The 21795-nt window shown below is 51.2% G+C and overlaps 1 protein-coding gene across 7 annotated transcripts in view; it reads right to left on the bottom strand.

The window, feature by feature from the left end:
- Positions 1-4029: 4029 nt before the first annotated feature.
- The window catches only part of LPIN3 (lipin 3), a 48275-nt gene continuing 30509 nt past the window's right edge, over positions 4030-21795 (bottom strand). For 6 of the 7 annotated variants that reach the window (XM_074970207.1, XM_074970211.1, XM_074970208.1 and 3 more), the window contains 18 exons: positions 21388-21483; positions 20269-20540; positions 19761-19868; positions 18838-18958; positions 16299-16779; positions 15163-15262; positions 14239-14420; positions 13694-13787; positions 12838-12907; positions 11999-12091; positions 11061-11107; positions 10441-10561; positions 9582-9730; positions 9313-9399; positions 6799-6951; positions 5705-5819; positions 5498-5601; positions 4030-4695 (listed from right to left, as the gene is read on the bottom strand). In XM_074970207.1, the coding sequence (XP_074826308.1) occupies positions 4551-4695; positions 5498-5601; positions 5705-5819; positions 6799-6951; positions 9313-9399; positions 9582-9730; positions 10441-10561; positions 11061-11107; positions 11999-12091; positions 12838-12907; positions 13694-13787; positions 14239-14420; positions 15163-15262; positions 16299-16779; positions 18838-18958; positions 19761-19868; positions 20269-20540; positions 21388-21483 (2538 nt within the window). In that variant the 3' untranslated portion in view covers positions 4030-4550. The remainder of the gene's footprint in view (positions 4696-5497; positions 5602-5704; positions 5820-6798; positions 6952-9312; positions 9400-9581; positions 9731-10440; positions 10562-11060; positions 11108-11998; positions 12092-12837; positions 12908-13693; positions 13788-14238; positions 14421-15162; positions 15263-16298; positions 16780-18837; positions 18959-19760; positions 19869-20268; positions 20541-21387; positions 21484-21795) is intronic. The other variant, XM_074970213.1, reaches the window with a different exon arrangement.

A 21795-nucleotide genomic window follows, 5' to 3' on the forward strand; every position in this document is an offset into this window, starting at 1 on the left:
TCAGGGACCTGCCTTTGCAACACCCACAGGGGACATTTGGATTTTAACAGGGAAAATTCCCTCTGTACCTTGGGGAATTTTATTCCCCTTTTTGATACAACAGCTTCCATTCTATTCAGCTGAACCCAGGTTTCTGTCTCACAACTAACGCCTAAGCCAATTTAAAATTAAATTAAACGCATTCCCCACCCAGCCATTTTGACAAGTATCATGGGGGATATGCATTAAGACAACATATGTCTATACACAAGCCTCTTCCTCCCCGCCTACTCCAGAGTGCAATGCCTTTGTTCAGCTTCCTCCATCTTACCAGTTGTGCTATGGAGTATACAGTGTGCCCTGTTAAAGATTCAACTATTTTAAGCGTGGCATTTTGTGGGAGAGCATTTTAGGACTGTACTGGGCCTGAATTTAATAAGAACAATGGGTGCTGGGGGTCCTGTGTGTTTGCAGACCAAGGACTGCAAATTGGACACAACCCTTTGCTTGTTGCTTAAGTCACATTAGAACCTAGGTCTCCAAAGATGAAAAGCCAGGGTACTAAGCCATGATGCCCCCCCAGCCCTGGGGAGTGAGTTAAGCAACAATGCAGCAGTAGATATGTGCAGGTGCTCTTGTCCCATAAATGGCTGTACTGCCCAAGATGCTCCAGGTGTAGATTTGGAGAAATAGGATTTGTGTATTCCCAGACTGCACAGGGCAATGGGTGTGCATGTTCACTATCCCATGGTCACGCAGACAGGAGTGGGCAACTGGAATCACATCCACTTCACATACCACAGGGCCCCTGAAAGCCTTCTTGTCTATGTGACTTCCCTAAGGAGGGACTTCCTTTATCAAGAGCAGGCAGGAGGTAAGGTAAGGGGATGTCTCACACAGTGCCTTTGAAAGCAGAACCCCTCTGGGGGTTGGGTGTATTAATCAAGGGAAGCTCAACTCAGCAGTATCATTTGGGAGATCTCCACATTTCACCCAGTTTTCCATCTGGGCTGGATGAGGCACAAAGGGGCTCAGTGACGTGTCAGATCCCTGAGTGGTTCAGATCCCTGAGTGGTGAGCTAGGAATGGGGATTCACCTCACAGTGGAACCAGGAGATGACAGGGGCCTCTGCTCCCATGTCTGGGCCATTTCACAGCTCTAATTTAATCTCACACTAGGCCTGCTTCAGTTCTTCTCTGCTCCAGCTGCTACCGCAGCCCTGGGCCCTGACTTCTCACCATCGCTCTCTTCCACTCATTCTCATCCTGTGTCTCCTCCTATTACCACATTTCTTCCCTGTAACCCATTGCACCAGAGTGTCAGGCACAGGCTGAAACTGGGCTCTGAAGAATTCGCCCCCTTTGCTCCATTTCCCCATTAAGCACATGGTAGCAGCTTGCCACATAGGATGTTTCCAGCTGTTCTTTCTCATGTGATACAGCTTTAATGCGACCCCCGGCCTGGGAGGGAAGAGCATTTCCCCTTTAGCTGTCTCAACCCAGACAAGTAACTTACACACTGGAAGCATGGAGCAGCACAGATAGCCCTCTACAGCAGTGGTTCTCAATGAGGGGTCTGGAGCCCCCTGGGGGGCCATGAGCAGGTTTCAGGGGGTCTGCTAAGCAGAGCCAGCGTTCGACTCGCTGGAGCCCCAGTCAGAAAGCCAAAGGCTCATCATGAGGCTGAACCCTGAACCCCCGACCTGGGGTGAAGCTGAAGCCGAAGCCTGAGCACCTTAGCTTTGCAGGAGACCCTGTAGTATGGGGCCCATATGACCAATTAAGAGGAAGATAAATCTCCTACTATCAAGCTTATCTATAGCCAGCGTGATAGTCTGCATTTTCAAATAGCAAGTGGCTGAGGGGAGCAGCTCCCTGGAGGTCAGAAGGAAAGTAGGATGTTAAAGCTAACACAACTGGGGAGGGGGAATAGTTTCAGATGGGGCAGGGGGAGAAGTGGTGGGGAGGCATGTTGATCTCTCAGAAATGGTGCTATATTTGAACTCCTTTCCGGCCAATCACTTGAAGAGGTCTATGCTTGGACTCGAGTTTAAAACTAAGTAACATGGTGTTTAAATGGGCATTTGTTGCTTTTGCAGGAGGAATCTGATTGTATCTGCATCTTTGCTGCCTGTGGAGGCATGGGGATTCTGGAGCAGTTGTGAAATCCTATTAAAGTCCATTTTGAATTGTTTTTTTAAAAACTTTGTACATTTGTTCAGATGTTAAAGCTGAAAGACAGTTTGTACTAAGAACAAAAAATAAAACTTCTTGCTGAGGTTTTTGGTATCAAACGACTCCCTTAGAATTAACAGAGAAGTGCAAGCACAGGGCTTGGCTCACCGAGCAAGGCAGCCAGGATTGAGACATGAGTTATTTTCCAGAACAAGTTGTTTGAGGGGTGGAAGCTGTGTGGAGGGAGGGAGGGAGGATTTGCAGCCTTGTTCAGTCCATGCTAGTAGAATTGCTGTAGCAATCGTTACATGTAGAATGTGCTTTAGAAAGAGGTTTTTGGTCACAGGAGCCTGCAGTATTTGGTATTCTCCTGTTTCTATTTATTTCATAATTAGGTGTATACGAGAGCAGCTTTCAGCTTGGAAGTGGGCGTGGGGAGAGGGAAGCTCATCAAGGACTGACTTTTAAAGTAACTTCAGCCAGGTCTCCCTTGTGACACTAAATTATGAATATTTTGCAGAGTGCTGAGCACTCCAGGCCTGAGCTTTCCGGAAAGTCTGGATGCAAGGGTAGGCACTGAGCCCTGTGAAAATTCTGGCTTTAAGACCTGAGTTCTGATGCTGTGACTGCTCTCTAGGGACCACAAGGCTCACAAGAGCCTGGCTTGCTCGTTTTTTAAATAAGCTGTGTCTGCAGTAAGGTCTAAACGGACACGAGGGCACCTACTTTGTGCCCAGCTGCTAGCTGCGCTAGGAGTGAGTTCTGCAGTGGGGCAAAGGCAGGGCATTAAATACATGGTCTCACCTGGCACCTACAGTGGAAAGCTGCAAAGCAGCATAAGCTTCCCGCCCCAGAGTTATAGGGATAAGAGCCAATGGGGGATTTGAAACCCATTTGGAGTTCAAGCTCCTTCCACGTGGACTAGACAAGGGCACCTAGAACAAGCCACGCTTGCTCTCTACGAGTAAGACAGGAGGCTCCCTTTGAAGAGAGCCATCCCCCCAGGTGAGCCACAGTTGGAAAGAGGGTGAAGAAAGCCTGACAGTGCCCAATGCACCTTTTTGGCTGAGGTTAGAGAGCTTCCATCTTCCCACAACCTACATGTGAGGTCAGGACATTTCTGAAGTAGGCTGCAGTATGGCCACAGGTCAGAACTCCTGGGTTCTACTCTCACCTCTGCCAACAACTCATGAGCTGGCCTTAAGCAAGTCACATCTTCTGTCTCAATTTCCCTCTCGGTTAAACAGGAGTCGTGCTGGGAAGGCTCCATTGTGAAAAGCACTTTGAGATCCTCCCACAGAAGCACAAGGTCATAGAGGAGGAGTGGGAGCACCAGTAAGTGGCCTCATCAAATCCAGCAGGCTGTGGATGCAAATCCCCGAAGACCCTTTCTCCTATTAATGACATCGCAAGGGCCAAGAACAACATACCTGTTGAACGAGCCCATAGCTCATTTCATTGAATAAAATCAGCAGCACTTTAAAGGGAACCTCAACTCCTTTGGGAGGGAAGGCCAGCATCATTCCACAGCTGTACATTGAGGACAAACTGCCTCAGAGGCCAAGGGCCAGGTTTTCAAGAGATACTGAAGCACCTAAAGATGTTGATGGGGGATTTTCGAAGGTCTTACAAAGGCGACATAGCTAGGCCCTGTCAGAGAACCAGGAAGAGACCTCTGTACCAGTTTTCAGCTTCCTGGCTGAAGCCCTAGGTAAGCTTGTACTTCCTGGTGAGCTAAAAATTTTAACACCAATTCAGTGGCACCTGTGCTCAGGAGTGATACACAAAACGAGCCAGTAGCAGAAGCTATAGAATGAGACAGACACGCAGGGCTTTAAGGCACTATGTATTAATGCTCTTAGTGACCAACTACTTTAATCCTGACAGTCTTCAGCCTCCTAACACAACATTATTGAGCAATTAAACTGCATCTCAGCTGATCCAAGCTCTGAACTCTCACTGGTTGAGTAGATTAGGATGGGGGACCCTCCCCTCAAAAAAGCTACATTGTAGGTAGCCATTAAGACAGTCTGGGGCCATCAGTAAAATTGTAAATAGCAGCAGCCACAGTGAACACCCACCAGTAGATCAACCCCAAGGGGATCCACCCACCATCCCTAAAACCAACAAGCCATTTCAAACCTATAAGAACCTCAAACACGTATCTGGTATATAGGAAAAACACATCCAATTTCTACTGAACAAACAAGCTTTAAGTCAAAACCTGGATTAACCCCACCACTGCCCCTTGGAGAGGGGTTCACAGTCCAGAAGGTGTCCAGGGTTTATTAAATGAAACTCCCTAGCGGCAGCAGAATAGGCAGGAGGCGGCAGCGGCTGCTGCGTCGAGGCCTGGCAGGTTGTCCATCCTCACCAGGTTTCCATTCTCCGGTGCGTCAGGCAAGATCTTCTATGTCAATGAGCGGCAGTGGAGCCCTCCAGTAGGAGAACTGACTGTACTCTGGCCACAGCAAGGCAACATTAGCACCCTGGCCTAGCGGGGGGAAGATTAGCTCCACCAGCTCAGTCAGCCGTTCGTACCTACGAGGAAAAGGATAAACATACAGGATTACGAGACCACGTTTCTCCTTCTCAGCCCTCATCCAGGTACATGAGCCACCAAAAGGTGTTCAAGGCACACACTCTACTCCACGGCCAACATTGCATTGCGACTAGGCCCATTCAGACATGGAGTGCACTAGCTTCTCATGCCACGTATGCTGCACAGGTTCTTGCTCACTGGCAGGCAGTGTGGCCCGCCCACCGACCCCCCGCCCCCCACCAACATTGCTACCACAACAGCGCCAGTGGCGATAGGAAATCTTGTGGACTAACGCTACAGGAGGCAGTTGAAGTCAGAAGGGCCTTTGCCCTAGGGAAAGCCATGTACAGGAAGGAAGGAAAGAAGCCATGTTTTTAGACACAGGCAAAGAAGAGACTGGGGTTCAACCCACTCCTAGGATGCCAACTGTGGAGCCCAACCTTCTCCGAGGCATTTCTCCCCTCCCCAGCCTCAAGCGGCTACTCCTCTAACCCTTCCCCTGTGCAAGAGGAGAGGAACACAGAGCTGGCATTAACTCCTCATTCATCAGAGATCAGGTAGGGCCCCTGCAACCTGCCACAGAATGTTATCGGTATGAGCTTCTTCATATGTGCCATGTAGGAGCCAGACCGCAGTAGCTTCCCCACAGTCCAGGCTAGGCTAGGCAGAGCCGGGGGGGGGGGGGGGGGCAGAGGGTGGAAGAGAGGGTCAGGAGCAGCCCGGATTGCCAAGGAGGGAGGGGAAGGTGGTGGTAGGGGCAGCCCATGGTATAGAGACAGTACAATAGGCAAATAGGCTTACGTGGATTTCTGGCTCTTGGTGAGCTCCCGGATCAGTTCCCCCTTTGGGTTCACCGTGAATATATGAGATGCTGACAACCCCACTTGCTTGTAAGCATCGACATCCTGCCCAAGAAAGGCCAACCAGACCAGTTAGACCCAAGGAAGCACTGCCCCCCCACCCCCAGGATTGCCCCCCCTTCCTCCCAGCACGGAAGATGGAACTCACATGGACCCTGTTCCCAAAGGCGGCATGGAAGGGCTGCCCCATGGAGCCGAACAAGTTCCGGATGTCTGTCAAGCAGGCGATTTTGAATATCTCTGGCTTCTTCTCTATCACCTCCCTGCAACATGAAGGGTGGGAGGTCAGGTCAGGAGTCAGAGCCAGGCTGGTCCAGGACCTAGGACAGCCAGGACTTCATTGCACTCCCTTGTTCCAGGATCCCCCAGGCAAAGAGTCAAGGGGCAGCAGTTGGCCTATCCTACCAGGGAAGTCCAGGCCGCTCCCCCTACCTTATCTGGAAGGCTGTGACTACACAGGTGAGAGAGACATGAAGGAGCCCAATCCCCACTCACCATCCCCCCTCCCCTGGGGGAGACTGCCATCAGCCAACCAAAGCAAGTACAGCTGGAGAGGCAAGGTGGGCACTGCACCCTTCCTATTACAGGGGAAGGGGAAGTCCCAGAACAAGGCACAGTTCTGCTTAGCAGCATAGTGCCAAACACCACTGGGGGCAAGACTAGAGGAGCCAGATGCTTTCTAAAGCCAGGACCATGCTGCAGACTTTAATGAATTGCTTGGTATTAAAGCCATTACCAGCATCCTGAGAGGAATGGCTAAGAGACCCAACCCCAGGCAACAGGCCCCTCTGATGAGGGTAAAGCCTGTTTGTGCAGGGATAGCACCACACTTGCAGAGAAACGCGCATTTGGGCTCAGGTGCGACGGAGATGGGTGGATTACAGCATCCAAGTCCTATTACACAGGGTGGCAGGGAGAGCATGTGTGTGCAGAGGATATTAAAGCAGAGAGACAGGCTGAACACCCCCAGGGAGATGTTTCGCTGGGAGTTTCAAAGACTGAGACCTTCGTCATGCAGCAGAGAGGCTTGCATGGTTCCTGGCACCTGCCCATGAGGGCTTCTACCTGAGCTCTCATGCTGCTCCCATCACTGAGGGGCTGCTGGTGCTCCCTCAGCTCCTGGGGTAGCCAGCCTTTCCACAGAATGAAGGCCAAGGAGGAGCCACCAAAATAAAGACACATGGGTGCCAACCCAAGTGTAGCTGTCCCAGGGGGCAACAGAACATGGCAGGGAAGAGCTACCTGTGAAAGGCTGAGAAGAGGCTGCTTGGGGCCAGCAGGATGGGCCCCTTGGGGAGGGCACAGCCTTGGTCTTTGACCCATTTCAGGTATCCTTTGGTGATGTCTGCCATGCCAATGGCCCTGGATGAGCAGTAGAGGAACTTGTAGCCATTCCTAGAACAGAGAAGGTAGGACTAGGCAGAGGCTTGTCTCTGAGCAAGCTGCAGCTTCACTATGTCCCTTGCCACTGCCACAAGGAGGTGGGACCTACATGCTGGGGTTTGGAGACTGAACAACCCCAATTCCTGCTCCCTGCACCCCACAACAGGCATGCACAGCCACCACCACCCCATGCACAAAGGACCACTGATTACATCTGGCAATGCTGCTCTCCATGGGCTTGGGTGCTCTGTCCACTCAACACAGGGCACTTGGGTCCAGGCTCCATAGGAAGAGATTAGTGGGCTCATCCCAAGAGCAGCCACACAGGCAGCAGGTTCTCCTCTCTGCCAGCTCCAGTCCTGGAGGTGCTTTGGCAGATCTGCAGGAGGTGGCTCAACATGGACTCACCCCAGAGCCCTCAGCCTCTCACCAACACAGGCGCTGCATGCCAACCCAGAAGGCTTCCAGGTGATTTCCTGGCACCACCCAGGCACGGAGAACAGCCTCCCATCATCCTTTGGCACCTCTGCTAGCTAGAGCATGGGAAGGCAAAGCCAGATGTAACACTCAGCAGTGGGAAAACGGGAGCACACCAGGGTGCCCAGTGGCTACTTACTGCTCTAACCAGACTTAACAGTATTCAGTGAGCTTCCCGCCACTCCCAGCACATCAACCAGAGCTTGGCACATGCTCTTGAAGGGCCCACTCAGCCGGCTGCACAAGGATACCTAGTTATTGCTTTGGAGTTATGTAAATATTAACTTAGTGCAGGGGAGTTTTAGTCGACTTCCAGGAGTTCCCCCCCCAGCTTAGCACACGAGTGCAGCCGATTCAAGAGGGGAGCTGCAGGCAGGGGAGGCCAACCAGGAGATTCACGTGTCTGTTGATTTCTCTTATTCAGCAGACCGGGTATAAAGGCAAGAGTGGCAGGGTGCAAACTCCCCGCCTCTATGGCTCAGTTATTCACCTATCCCAGCAACTCCTTGTGTGCAAGTGAAGTGGGGCTCACCCCTTCCAGACATGGAGAGGGAGGCTGTTTCCTCTTTGTGCCTTGCTCACCAATAGAGGAAATATTCTCAAGTCAGCCAGGCTCACTGCAGCTTCAAGTACACCCAACAACAGGTACACAGCACCCCACAGTGGTGGCTCAGAGATCACAAGGAAATACCAGCATCAGAATACTCTGGACAATTGGAAAACCACCCCCAAAAAGGGGCACCACTGGGATGGAACGTGACAGGAGCTCTGTGGTGTTTGACAGGATGCACAAGACAATCTTAAATCAGGTTTAGCTTAGTTAAAGCCAAACAAACATTTTCCAGGTCATTTTAAACACAGTTGCCTTTGCAGGTCCCAACTCAAGAGACCTGCTACTGACCAGTTCAAGTGAACACAGGTGAGGGAGGCCTTACAGCCAATTGCTCCCCTTTACATGTGGAAATCACCGAAGTCATTTGATGACTGTGGCCTTCTAGACAGCATCACATGCATCCCTAATCCGCTAGCCAGTCCCCTACATTTACCTAGCTGTCCTTTCACAATGCCCCTTAGGAGGCAGCTCAAGTCACAGCATGTTTTCTGAGCCTCCCAACCATCTACCAAATCCTCCTTCAAAATCTCTTCTTCCAGGAAGCCTTCCCCCACCATCTTCCTCAGCAAGGCCTCTGTCGTAGGCCTGCATTTGGCCCAGTTAGCCTCTCAGCTCCATGAGGCAAGGTCCATACTAAGCAGGTTGTAGAGCACACTGTAGCTTTGCAGACCTCCATGAACAGTTATATTGTCTTCTAGCTATGAGAGATTAAGAGGAAGCTTTCCTGTTGGCTGGTCATCCCTTAACTGCCTCCTACAAGGTTTCTTCCCCAGGACCAGCTGGGTTTGGCCACTGTCAGAGACAGGATATTGAGCCAAGGGGCCATTGCTCTGAATTGGCTTGCCAATTCCTACGATTTCTAGAGAACTCCTTGGATATCTACCCAAGCAAGCGAGGCTTATTTATGGTCTGACTGAGGAATTCCAAAACAGGAGATGGAGTCCCCTGGAAGGCATGTTTTGGAAAAACAGAAAGCAGTTTCTCCTTCCCAGAAAGGATCAGCATCGCTGCTTGGCATATCAGTCACCCAGACAGCTCAGCTGACCATGTTCAAACACACTGGTAGAGCCATGACCCTCTTTGGTCATTTCCTTGTCACCCCCCAGCAGCACTGGGGGAAGACAAAAGGTTTAACAGAACCACATAGAAAGAGACAGAAGCTAAATGCATGATGGGCCTCTTCCCCATAAGAGGACCCTGATCCTGGAGTCCCACATCTCAGGCCATCTGGGCAAGGCCCCTACCAGGTACCTGACTAAAGCTTTAACTTATTCAATACCTACAGGTGGATTTTATGGTAGAGTTTGGCAATGCCCTGGTGGGTCCAGTCTTTTCCCAGCTGTGGCAAAATGTGACCCAAAGCATCAGACCTAGAAGGAGAAGAAAGGGTTAAAATACACCCTTAAAGTTAAGTGATTCCCAGCTGGTTTGACAACAGACCTCCAGGCATTGGTAGGCTTAAGGTACCTCTGGGACAGGCCCGTGGCCATGTACACAAGGCATTTAATGACATGTGCTCTCCCTGCAGACAACACAGAGGAGGGCCCCTTACTTGGTGATGGTCCCATCGATATCGGAGATCACCACCTTGTCGTCCCAGTTCCACAGGTAGATGGTGGCCTCACAGCGACACGTGCCTTGGTACTGAGTGGTCACACTGAACACCACCTCGTTGGGGCCATCCTGCAGGTTCAGTCTCTTCTACAGCGAGAGGGGAGAAAATGCATTGATATTCCCGCAGCGCCTCTCCCCACAGAGGATCCTACACGATATTACCTGTGTGAACACGTATTCCACCCAACACAATTCAGTTGGAGGAGAAGTTCTGTGTGATTTTACACCCCCGTCAAACCTCTCTGAAAGGCAGCTGTTGAGGGGGCAGACTGTAGTAGCTGTTTAACAGCACACATTAAGCTGCGGTATACACAGCAGGTTTTGCAGGAAGAGAACTGTATCCAGTTGAAGCCACAGGGGAATTTCAGGCATGAAGACTAACTACTAGGGTTGGATTTTGGTCAAGACACCCTTGTGGGATCTTTCTACCCACCAGTGATCAGGACCCTCTTTTTCACATCTCAGCCAAGAGATACTTCAGCAGCCCAGAGCCCCCAACCACCCTAAGGGAGCACTGATTCTGTGCTGACCCAGAGGGAAGGGGGCCCACCAACGGATTCCACTTACATTTTCCTTGAAGGTCTCCCACCCAACTAGTGGCCATACCTGACCCTGCTCAAGCTAGCAAGATCTGAGGTGATCTTAGGCCTAGACCAAGATGTTTAAAGCCCTTTAGGAACATTAATATCTGGGCCCCGCTGTAGATCATCCCTTTAGCATGCTCCTAGGTAGTGGCAGGCCTATTTGAAGGGCCATCTCCTCCCCTTCAGCCTTGATAGCGGGGAACACACACATACAATCTGATCTGAAGAGAGCCTCAGGGATTTCTTGTAGGTGGGAAGAAATTTCTGCACAGTGGCATCAGGTCTCGACTCCGGGGATATGGATTCGTCACTAGATGAAGGATCCATCTTCCTCCTACACCCACGTGGAAAGAGACAGAAATGAGGCTGTTTCACTGCAGCAGCAACAGGAGCCCCGGCTCGAGCCACAGCTACTAGCACACAGAAAAACCCAATCCCATGTACCGGAGAGAGTGAGACCAGGCTGTGGAGAGAAGTATGACTGGGCTCTAGAAGGAGAGTGATCAGCCTTGCTCAGGTAGATGGGCTGGCATCGTGAAGTGGGGGGAGGCGGGGCCTTTGACTGGGGTTGTCATAGGGCCTGGAGTCCCCAGAGCTTCAGGTGTATGGGGTCAGGATATAATGGCAAGCTGAATGACCCAACATTACCCACCCCTCTTCCCTCTCGAGGCTATGAAGGGGACCCCACCACTCCCACACATAGGGGTAGCCATCAGGAAGAGCAATTCACTTAATAAAAAGGAGGGAGAAGATAGGTTGAGACTACAGGGCCGACTAGAGCGCCAGTCCAGTATCCACCATAGACTGATAACTAGCATGAGAGGACTGCTTACCGCTGTGGGGTAGAGCCCTGCTCCAGTTCTCCTGCGCTGGGTTCATGCTGTGGACACAGGCATTTCTACCATTAGCTCCTTTAGACAGATTCCTGTTGGGAGCTCAAAGGCCAGGAGTAAAGGCTACCTGCTTGGCTGGCTTTCAGAGCGGTACAGATAGCTCTTCACCATGAGGGGAAAGAAAGAGGCTCACAACAAAACCCACCAGCACCTAGTGGGGTGGGGGGAAAGTAGTCTTACCCAACCCCAGCTCTGGCACACAAGATGGGGAAGGGAAGAATGAAGACCCACGCCCCCATGAGGGCTACCTTTCCTACCCTAAGGAGCCAGTGTGTACCTTGATTTCAGTCCAATACCTTGTGGTCTTCACCTGCTATTGCAGAGCCCCTTTTCTGCCCCCCCATGCACATTTCCTTTTAGTTTTGTAAACTGCAAATTTGTGGGAGTAATTCTAGGCGTGCCACCCAGCTCCAGGGTTCATGCTCTTACAGAAGTTTGTGCCACACTAACAGCTCAGGCACTAGGGCCAGGTCTATAGCACCACTTACTTTGGTGTCACGTAGGGGTGTGAATAAGTCACCCCTTTGAGCGACGTAAGTGACTCCAACCTATGTGCTGGCGAGAGCTTTTCCTGCCAACATAGCTACTGCCTCTCATGGAGGTGGATTTTTAGGCAGACAGGAGAGATCGCTCCCCTCAGCGTAGAATATCTTCACCAGATGCACTACAGCCACTAACTGCCAGCATCATTGGGGTTCTGAGGATACCACGCAGTGGCCAAGGACACATGACCCCTGTTTTCAGATGTTCCTGCCTCCAGTCTCCACCTCAGCTTAGCTACAAGGCCTTGTTGTAGTTTGGTTTGGCTGGGGCAGGAGAACGCAGAGGGAGGAAGAAGTTACTCAGTCTCTGCTCAGTCACAGCCACTGCACATGTACCTCCTCAGCAGTCAAGTCTCTCCTCCGCCAGGAAAACCACCACCTGCCGCTCTTCTTGGGCATTTTCTCCTTCACCAGCCGGTCAATGGTGCTCTGTGAAGATGGGAGAGTTTGAGAGGGACAACTCCTGCTGCACAGCAAGTCCTGTCCGAGCCCAAGAGAGCCCTAGACTAGAGAACATTCACAGGGCATAGTTGCTCAGTTACCTCAGGATGGCAACAGCCAGGCCACTGCCCAAGCGCTGAACATGGGCTGAGGGGAAAATTCACAGCATCTACCTCAGTTCAGCTTCCTCCCCAACCCATCCTCATCACCACAACCTCTCTATGGGAAGCTGAGGCCAACTGACAAAAGGCCAGAGCAGACTGAATTCTTCCAGAAGTCAGGGGTGTCTAGCTCAGCCCTGTCCGCAGGTGGACATCACCAAACTGGCCTCTTGTCGAGGGAGCAAGGGAAAACTCCATTTCTCAACTGCCATGTTTGGGCACTCAGAGTGGCACGTAGGCATGGACACTTCTACGCTTCATGTGTTTGAGTGTGGAAGGGATGGTTGATGCACTTTTGTGGTCAGGGAAGGAGGGGACTGGGAGTCAGGGCTCTTGGCTCCCACCCCTGACTTTGCCCCACACTTATTTAGCCTCTCTGTGCCTCAGTCCTTCCCCAACCCCCATCTGTATAGTATATGGGCATTTACAGCTGCTCACTACACAGTGAGGTTGTGAGGCTTGGCAGAGCGCCTGGGACCCTTGGGTGATAAATACTATTAGCACAGGAATACAATTCCCCTAAGGGGAAGGGACTCTGCAGGGTCAGAGGAACGTAGTGTTTCTGCCATTTACCTTGGGAACGTTCTTCTGGAATGCCTGCAAGGAGAGGATCATGGGAGCAGCCACTGCCCAGTTATAGTACCTGAAAGACACAAGAAGTAGAGGAAGGCAATTGCACGTGAAGGGCTAAAGCCTCAGGAAGGTGGTGGCGGCGAAACATGGGGAGGCTGCCTGGGAAGGGAAAAACACAGCAAGTGAAGCAGCAGCACTATGGGCATTCTGGGTTCTGTCAGGAGGCTGAAGGAGAGACCTGGCTACCCTTTAAGCACATGCACCAGAACTGGACTTTGGTAACAGGCCAGTCAGTAAAGGCAAGCAGAAAAGAAAAAAAAAAAAAAAAAAAAAAAAAAAAGAGTAGGGAGATGTGGCAGCTGCCTCGGGGAAGGAATGAAACAGGGATAAAACGATGAAGCCATGCCAGCTATAGCATGTGCTGTGTGGCTCGTGACCAGGGCATCCTGGCTGAATTGCAAGATGCCAACAGAGCACTTAGTTGCGAAGGGGAAGCCACGAGCCACTTCCAAGTTGGGAGGACAGAAGCAGAAGCAAAGTACAGAGCATATCCTGGAAAGGGAAGAGGTATATATTTGGTGCAAGGACAGCAAAGAGCCATTTTCAGATCATGCTGGCTACAGAGGGTTTCCCCACCATTCTGACCCTTTCAACTGCTAGGCCATGGTTTTGTGTCTACGTCCCACAGAGCAGGCAGCAAGCACCACGTATCCCAGCCTAGACAGTACAATACAAATAGCAGCCATGGACATCAGTTGTGGATGCTTGCAGGGAGGTTTCTTTGGCACAAGAGGAATATATATTAAAAAAGTCACCAGCGCTAGGAGAAGCCAAGCCAGAAGAGCAGACTACTCACTTCTTGTGGATCTGTATCACAAGGTTTGGGTCATCGAGGACTTCTGGGTTCTCAGCAAACTCCTGGTAAGAGATGATGTGCTCCACAAACTTGTCTAGCAGAAACAAGAGAATGGGGAGAGATGAAATACCAGCAAGCCAGCACTTGAGCAGTCCCTCACTAGAATATTAAGGTTATGTGAACCAGAGGGGGACATAAGCAGCTTTTTAATTGCTGTTAAGATAGGAGGCCTAGACCTCCTCACTGGAAGCCGTCAGACATCTGTGTTGTGCACCACCTCTCCTTATTCACTTGAAGGGGTCCTGCAGACTCTCCCCCTCTTCCATGGCTCAGCAGCTGATCTGCTCCCTATCTGTACTGTACCTCCTCTTAGACAGCTACATACTGTTCCTGTAAGGAGGGGAGAATGGGAATAGGAGCAGGGTTGGTTGTAGCAGAGCCAGCTGCTGTTCCAGCACAATAAGCTCTGCCCATGGAGAAGGGCAACACCCCCAGTGGTGTGCTCTGAAAATTAATAGCAGGTTCATCCCTCCCCTTGGGCCTACCGTGCAAGATCTGTCTGCTGTCCCCGAGACCCCCACAAAGGGACAGCGCGATGGGATGCATCAGGTCATGAGCGGGGTCAGATAAGTTATCGGTGCCTCCATCGGCTGTAGGACCAGCCAGCAGCTGGGTATGGCCGGGGCTGCTGGGATCAGTTGAGGGCTTTGAACCCGGTTCCATATCGCTGTCAACAACAGAAGAAACAGTGACAATGCTGCGTGAGTCACCAAGTCAGATACACCCTGGCCACCCAAGTGAGACCAGGTTTCACTCCTCCCCTCCAGAAGTGCATTTTTGAACCAAAGCTGTGAGACCAGGTTTCATTCATATGAACAGGCAACAGGAGTTCAATGGCCTGCTGCGGTTGGAAGGAACTCCATGCAGAGCTGTTCTGCTGACTCTCCCTGGCAGCCAGGCTAGGGGACCAAGGGTGGTCTCCACAGCTGAACACAAGTGAGCAGGATCTCCTGCTGGGAGAAGTCCCAAGCAGCCCTCTCAGGAAGAAACTTGGGCCTAAGTCTGCAAGTACAGACCAGTCTTAAAATAAGAGATCCTTAAAAATTAAGGCAAACCCCAGAAAAAGAGGGGTTGGGTTAGTGAACAGCATACACTGTATGCATGTTGTAGTATGAGTGCAGTTCTGGCATAAAGTAGAAGCTAGACTGCCTTGAGATCAATTATACTTAGAAAGACCATTAAAAACGCTCTCCAGTCCCATCTACACTGAGCACAGTTCTGTGCTGCAATATATCTAGGACCGCAGTAAGTTTATCTGGATCAGTTACCTCCAACACATTGTTTCAGTGTTCACTCCCTCCAAGTCAGTTAATAGAACAAGCTTTTCTGGCTGCAAGGAAACAAAATCCCTCTTGGGCCAAAGAAGGTGGCCAGACCCTGCTCTGAAACCAGCCAGCCAAAGGCCATACCTTTTGGGGAAATAAAGGGCCACCTGCTCCTCGTCCAGATTGGTGAGGTCCTCCAAGTAAATGTCGCTGGGACCCAGGTGAGGGCTTCTCTTGGTGGAGCCTCAAACACAGACAGACATACAGTGAGACCAGCATTTTCCCCAATCCATCAGTCTCTTACAGAAGCACCAAGACTGTTTCCCCCCAAAGACTTTAAAATTCCCATTGAAACAGACACTTCAGCTAGACCAACATGGTGTTGCAAAGACTGCAGGACACAGAATAGTGCTAGTACAGGAGGACCTAGATGTGAAGCCAACTATAAGGCAAAAAGGGAAACTGATGCATCTGTTTTCACCCTCCAAGTTCAGTAGCAAGGAAATAAGTCAAACAACTCTCCCTGGTTGTTAGGGTTACTCTGAGGGGTTTGCAATAAACCAAGCTGCTGTACCTATGCCAACGTATTTGATTTTTGCCTTGCTATGCTGGAGGAAAGCCAATTAGCTCCATTAAATCTCAGTTGATGTAGCTCTGGATTCATCCCACAGAAGAAGCAAGCTGTGGCTCAGTGTCACTTAAATGCTAGAAACCCAATATCCTTGAATATGTCAAAGGATGAACAGCGAGGCACACAGCTGAGCAAGAATTCTGTATAGCTAGTGTCAGCCACAAAAGGGAAGAGAAGACAGGGCAAGCCAGAGACCTGCTGGACTTGCACAAAGTGAGGTGCATAGGCCAGGATGACTTAGGCAACAGACATGGCATATTTGAGGGATAAGGGAGGGGACTGGTATTTGGGATGCAGGAGGGGGGTTGCCAACTGAAAGAGGGAAGTTGGAGGTGCATGTTGCTCTGGAGCTTGCAAAGCTGGTGAAGAGGAGCTGAATTAGAGTGCTTGCCACCAGGGGAGCCAGAGAGCACGCTCACCTTCCCGGGAGTATCACAGGGAGCTTGGGGCACCATTGGGCAGGGGAGCTGCAGAACGAACACCCCACTCCCAAAGCACAAGGGCCTCCTGCATCTGCATGCTCAGAAGAGACGACACCTGGGGCTGGCCCGGATGGAAGATATGGATATCACATGCACAGCTCTAAGCCAGGCGGCCTAACCCCATAACCAGAACTATAGCAGTCTGCACTATCCAACCTGCTGCTCACCCTGCCTCCTTGGGCTCTCTGGTTTGGTTCCTGGGCTATCACTGGGTTCCGTGCTCTCCAAATCAGGCTGTCTTGGGGCTGGGGCTGCCTGCGCACAAGAGGGATCCAGCTCTAGGACTTGCTCGTTCTTCACCACATTCTCTTCTCCTTCCACAGCCTCTCCCACTGACTGTTTCTGTGCTCCCTGCTCTCCTACTCGGGGCAGGGCAGTGTCTGGCATACTCCCCACCGCAGCTGCGGACTCTGCCGAGAGCTGGTCTTTCAGCACAGGGGGGCCATTCCCATTTTGGAAGACGGGCGTTGGCCTAATTACAGGTGTGGTGGAGGAACAGGACGTATCCCAGGAGTCTGCTGTTCTCAAGTCTCCTTCCAAACCTGCCGTGATGGCTTGGAAGTGGGTCGCCTGGCTCACTGGGGTGGTTGCTGTCGTGGTGATGGTCATAGTGGACTTGACTGGTTCGACTCGCTCCAATTTACTCACCTTAAGAGGCGAGAGGAAAGAGGTTGGTGAGGGAGGGGTAAAAACAAAAAGGGTCAGCCCTTTAAAAGGAAAGGCAAAAATTCTCCTCCAAATGGCATCCTTTCCCTCCCATGTGTATTTCTAGGCCTCAGCTGGAATGGTATCTGCATGGAGTGCATGAAGAAGAGAGTCAATAGCTAGCACAGGGGTTATCTACCTTTCTCTTTCTGAGCCCCCTCCCACACGCTATAAAGACTCCATGGCCCACCTGTGGCACAATAACTGGTTTTCTGCATATAAAAAAGTCAGGGCCAGCATTAGGGGGCAGCAAGTAGGGCAACTGCCTAGGGCCTCATGCCACAAGGCCCTCCCCTCCGTGAAGCTACATTGCTCAAGCTTCAGCTTCAGCCCCGGGTGGTGGGATCAGGGCCCTGGGCTTCAGCCCCATGCGGTAGGGCTTCAGCTTTCTGCCAAAGGCCCCAGTGAGTCTAATGTTGGCCCTGCTTGGGGGACCCCCCCTGAAACCTCCTTGTGGGCCCCTAGGGGGGGCCTGGACCTCTGGTTGAGAGCCAGTGAGCTAGTGGATGCTCTGTGGAACTTACACCAGTGATGGGAGCTCACCAAGTACCTTCTAACCCCAAAGCATCTGCTCCCCCAGGACTCTGGCACTAAGGAAAGTTGCTGTATCATATTTACTGAAATAAGCTATATTAGTCCAAGCACCTTTATCCCAGTATAATTGCATCACCCAATGGGGCGGGCAGGGCTACTTTAAACCATACTGGTTTCAGACAGAGCTAGGTAGTGGACAAGGAGTGTGTATAGAGTAGCCCTTATGGAGAAGGCTTCTGCAGACGGCTCCGTTTCACATATATGGATAATCAAAGAAAGAAAGACCTCAGTTCCACTGGTTATCAAGAACAAGCCCTTGTGCACACATTACACAGAAAATACATGAGAATATTCAAGGTTGCAAAGTTAAGCACTCAAAAAATGCCAGAATTAAGGTTGCCCATGAACATCCCTCCCTCCTCATGGGCTTGATGCGTGTACAATTGATTAGCCCAAGTGTAAATACCCTCCGGCCTCATTGGGCTGTTCTCTTCTGGCTAGTGAGGGTTCGACCAACAAAACCCGAACTGGCAGATGCAGCCACAGTAGGTAGCCAAGAGAAGGAAGCACTGGACTAGTGCTATTCTGTAGGATCCGATCTAGCGTTCAAGCTACAGGGACAATATCCCATAGAACGTAGGCACTTACATAGACTCAGTTCTGAATCTCAGTCTGTGGGTTTCACTTTAATTTATATTAAAAGCAAGGCTGGGACTAAGCATTAGACCAGGGGTGGCCAACCTGAGCCTGAGGAGGAGCCAGAATTTGCCAATGTGCATGGCCAAAGAGCCACAGTAACATATCAGCAGCCCCTTCTGCCCCGTCAGTCTCCCCCGCAGCTCTGACAGCAGCACCGCCAATCAGCACCTAACCCTCCATTCCCACCATGATCAGCTGTTTTGTGGTGTGCAGGAGGCTCGGAGGAGGAGCAAGGGTGCAGCAGACTCAGGGGAAGGGGTGGAGTAGGGCTGGGGCAGAGCCAGGGGTTGAGCAGTGAGCACCCCCCAGCACACTGGAAAGTTGGCACCTGTAGCTCCAGCCCCGAAGTTGGCACCTATGCAAAGAGCCACATATTAATCTCTGAAGAGCCACATGTGGCTCCGGAACCACGGGTTGGCAACCCCTGCATTAGACCAAGACCAAGTGAGTCAGACATACTAGAGATAAGAAATCCCCCTCTCCCCCCGGCCCTTCTCTTGAGAGAGAGAGACATCCTACCCCCTGACCGTTGCTCCAGAATAGCCCATGCAGAATGCACAGATGTCTTCAGACAATTGCGGCACAGATCCTATTTCCTTGAGTTGAAAGAATTAAGCTGCCACCTGAATCCTGAGACAGCCATGTTCTCTCACTAGACCATGCACCAGCTGCCCACCGACACGTGGTCAGAAAGCCAATTTCCCCCAGTCTTTCCGAAAAGCAAATTTGTTTAGAGATTGCTTACTCCATTCCCTGTCCCTTACCTACCTGAGGGAGCCTCCCCCAAGTCCATTGCATGTGGGGTTCAGCTCCAAGAAGGGATGGCTCAGAGGGTTTGAGCTCCAATTCAGAGTCACTTTTGGGGGAAGACGGACAGCTTGGAGTGAGGCTACAGAGAAGAACCAGGAAGTCAAGCAGAACCCTTTCCACGTGCACAGCACCCATTTACATTAATTATTTGTATTACAGTAGCACCAGGGGCTTGAAGGCCCCACTTGAACAAACACAGAGCTAGTCCCTGCCACAGAGAGCTTACATTCTAACTAGCCAAGACTGATAAGTGATGGGAGAGGAAAGTGGCAAAGCAATTGGAAGTGATTTGCCAGAAGTCACACAGCAGGTCAGTAGTGGAGCTGGGAATAGAACCAAAGTCTCTCAAGTCCCAGTCCAGGGCCCGAGCCGGTGGCCTACACTGCTTCTGAAGGCTTGTCAACATGGTGCATTAGTGTGCACCAGAGAGGTGTAAATTCTAGTTCACACCAGTATGTCATGCACCAAATAGCTTGCATGGACTCTGCTGGCACACACTAAAAGTTCCCAAGCGTGCACTGATGTAAGCCTGTTTTAAACATTACCACATCAATGCACACTTGGGAACTTTTAGCGTGGGACACACTAGTGCATACTAGAATTTACACACCCCAGTTCACTGTTTGGACTAGCCCTGAGACTCCTTCAGGCCCCAGTTTCCACCACCACCACCCATGCAGATTTGTCCTTGCTGCTTCTCAGCTCTGCCTACAGGATCTGGGCCCATTCAGGGCTTCTAGCTCTTCTACATTCCGCTCACCACTTACTGGGCCAGGGAAGCTTAATGTTCCAAGTGCTGTTCCCTTGCTCCAGCCGGCTTTCTAGTCACCCCATCCTCCAATACACCACACTGTCTCATGGAAGCTTCAAATGACTATTACCTCTGAGACGGAGCCAGTTCCCCATCAGAATAATGGTAGATCTCTTTGGATTGCACAGTCCCAACTTCCTCACTTGGGAGGTCAGTGAAGGAGAAATAAACTGAATCACTGTGAAGAAAGAAATAAAGTAGAGTGGAAGATGGAAATACCAGTATTGGGAGCTATTACAAAGTGACCCCCTCCCCCTCATGCAGAGAAAGGAACTAGCCAGGACATTAACCCAAGATTATCAGTATCCAGAAGCTAAAGGAATACAGGCTTAGCATTTCTACAGGCTTCACTTCCCCAAGGTGTTGCAGTAACATTAGCTACTAACAAACCACCCCCCATCCCGTTGGGAGGCAGGTAGTGGAATCGCCACCACTTCACATAGAGAAACAGCGATTAGGTGGCAAGTGAGTTGCTGAGTACCACCCAGGAGTCAGTGATGGACTCTGGTTTCCTCGCCTCAGTCCACCAGACCACACTACCCCCAAGAAGTCCCACCCAGCCTCCTGGCAGGGCTCACCAGGCAGTCAGCAGCTTGTGCTTTTCCTCGAGAGTCCTTTCACTGTCAGTCCCTTCCTGCTCTTCCGAAGTAGAGTCTGCTGCCTCCTTCGGCTTCGGCTTCTTCCTGCGCCGCCTTTTCTTACGAAGAGATGTCGTGTCAGAGCCTGATGCTTCTGGCTCTCCAAGCAGGCTGAGCTGAGACACAGTGGACGCCTTGGATGGTTCGGCCATGAGATCTGGGCTCTCTTCCAGAGGGATAGGGGAGGTGCACAGACAGGAGGGGATCGTCTCCTATAACACAGGTGGGAAGAGGCACAATTGTTAACCTTTGACCCCAGCCCTGTGGGGACAATCTACACAATACATTTCATTCAAGGACATGACAATTTTGTGATGAGCCGCCCTTCAGGTCTGGTACGTGTGGAATACACACGAGGACACCTTTGTTAGCCTTGGCCCATAGAGACTGTTGGAAAGTTCCTTTCAAAGTCAACTTGGCTAAATGCAATGAGAAGGTGGGATCAAGACTTAAAAAAAAGTGAACGGTGCAGAGGGGACTAGGAACTGGATATGCAGATTTTTCACCTCTAGGTCAGTTGGTCTAATCTAGCAGCAGCCAAAAGTCAGCACAAGGGGGTTGCTGGAGCAGGATAGACACCCCCTCACAAGAGCCCACACATTGTCAGGCACAGCAGAGGCACCAAGATTCAAGACCACCTCTCTGCTCTGACCATTGATAAAGCCTCAAAAAGGGGGCTGGCTAATCACTGTGCTGTTCATCAGGGTCCTGGAGACGCTCCAGTTCTGACCTCCTCTACATTGCATCATAAGCTCCTTGACAGAGGGACCTTTCCATGCATTACACCCGGAGAGAGCGAGCGCGCACGCGCGCACAAGAGCGCACACACACACACACCCCCCAACAGCCAGCGAGGGCAAATGGCACAATCCCAATGGAGAACAGCAATCTGAGCCTACTTGTCCTTCCCTCTTCCACTCCCCATCCCTCTCGCAGTAGGCACAAAGTCAGGAAGATACAGAAAAAAAAAAATGAGCTAGCTGACAAGAGGTACAGGAGCCATTTCAGGGCACTCAGAGGGGTACATTCACCTCTTCCCAGCTATTGAACGTGGCTTACCTCATTCTCCTCTGACTCCTGGACAAAGAAGGCCTCTCCATTGTCTCCCAGCTTCATGTGCAGGTCCACTGGCTCCCCGTTGATTTCTATGTCAACCTGACAAGCGGGGGGCGGGGCGGGGGAAAGAGGGGGAAAAGAGGGCTTGGAATCCATAGAAAATCTACCTCACCCAGCAGTTCCCGGGCAATAAAGTCACACACAAGACAAGAGGGGAGTTCCATCCAAAACCACATTTTCCCCGGGGACCTCCTTCCATGCCACCACAGTCACATGCCAAACCCTCTGAAAACTAGGAGGGCTGCAGACACTAGTTTTTTTGGAGGAGGATGGAATTCTGCTTGGCAAAGGAGTCTCCGGTGAGCGAGTCCTGTCCCCCCAGCAACTGGAGAGAGAGTGTCCCATCTTATG

The sequence above is a fragment of the Natator depressus genome, chromosome 13 (genome assembly GCF_965152275.1).
Source record: "Natator depressus isolate rNatDep1 chromosome 13, rNatDep2.hap1, whole genome shotgun sequence".
In the NCBI taxonomy this organism is placed as follows: domain Eukaryota; kingdom Metazoa; phylum Chordata; order Testudines; family Cheloniidae; genus Natator; species Natator depressus.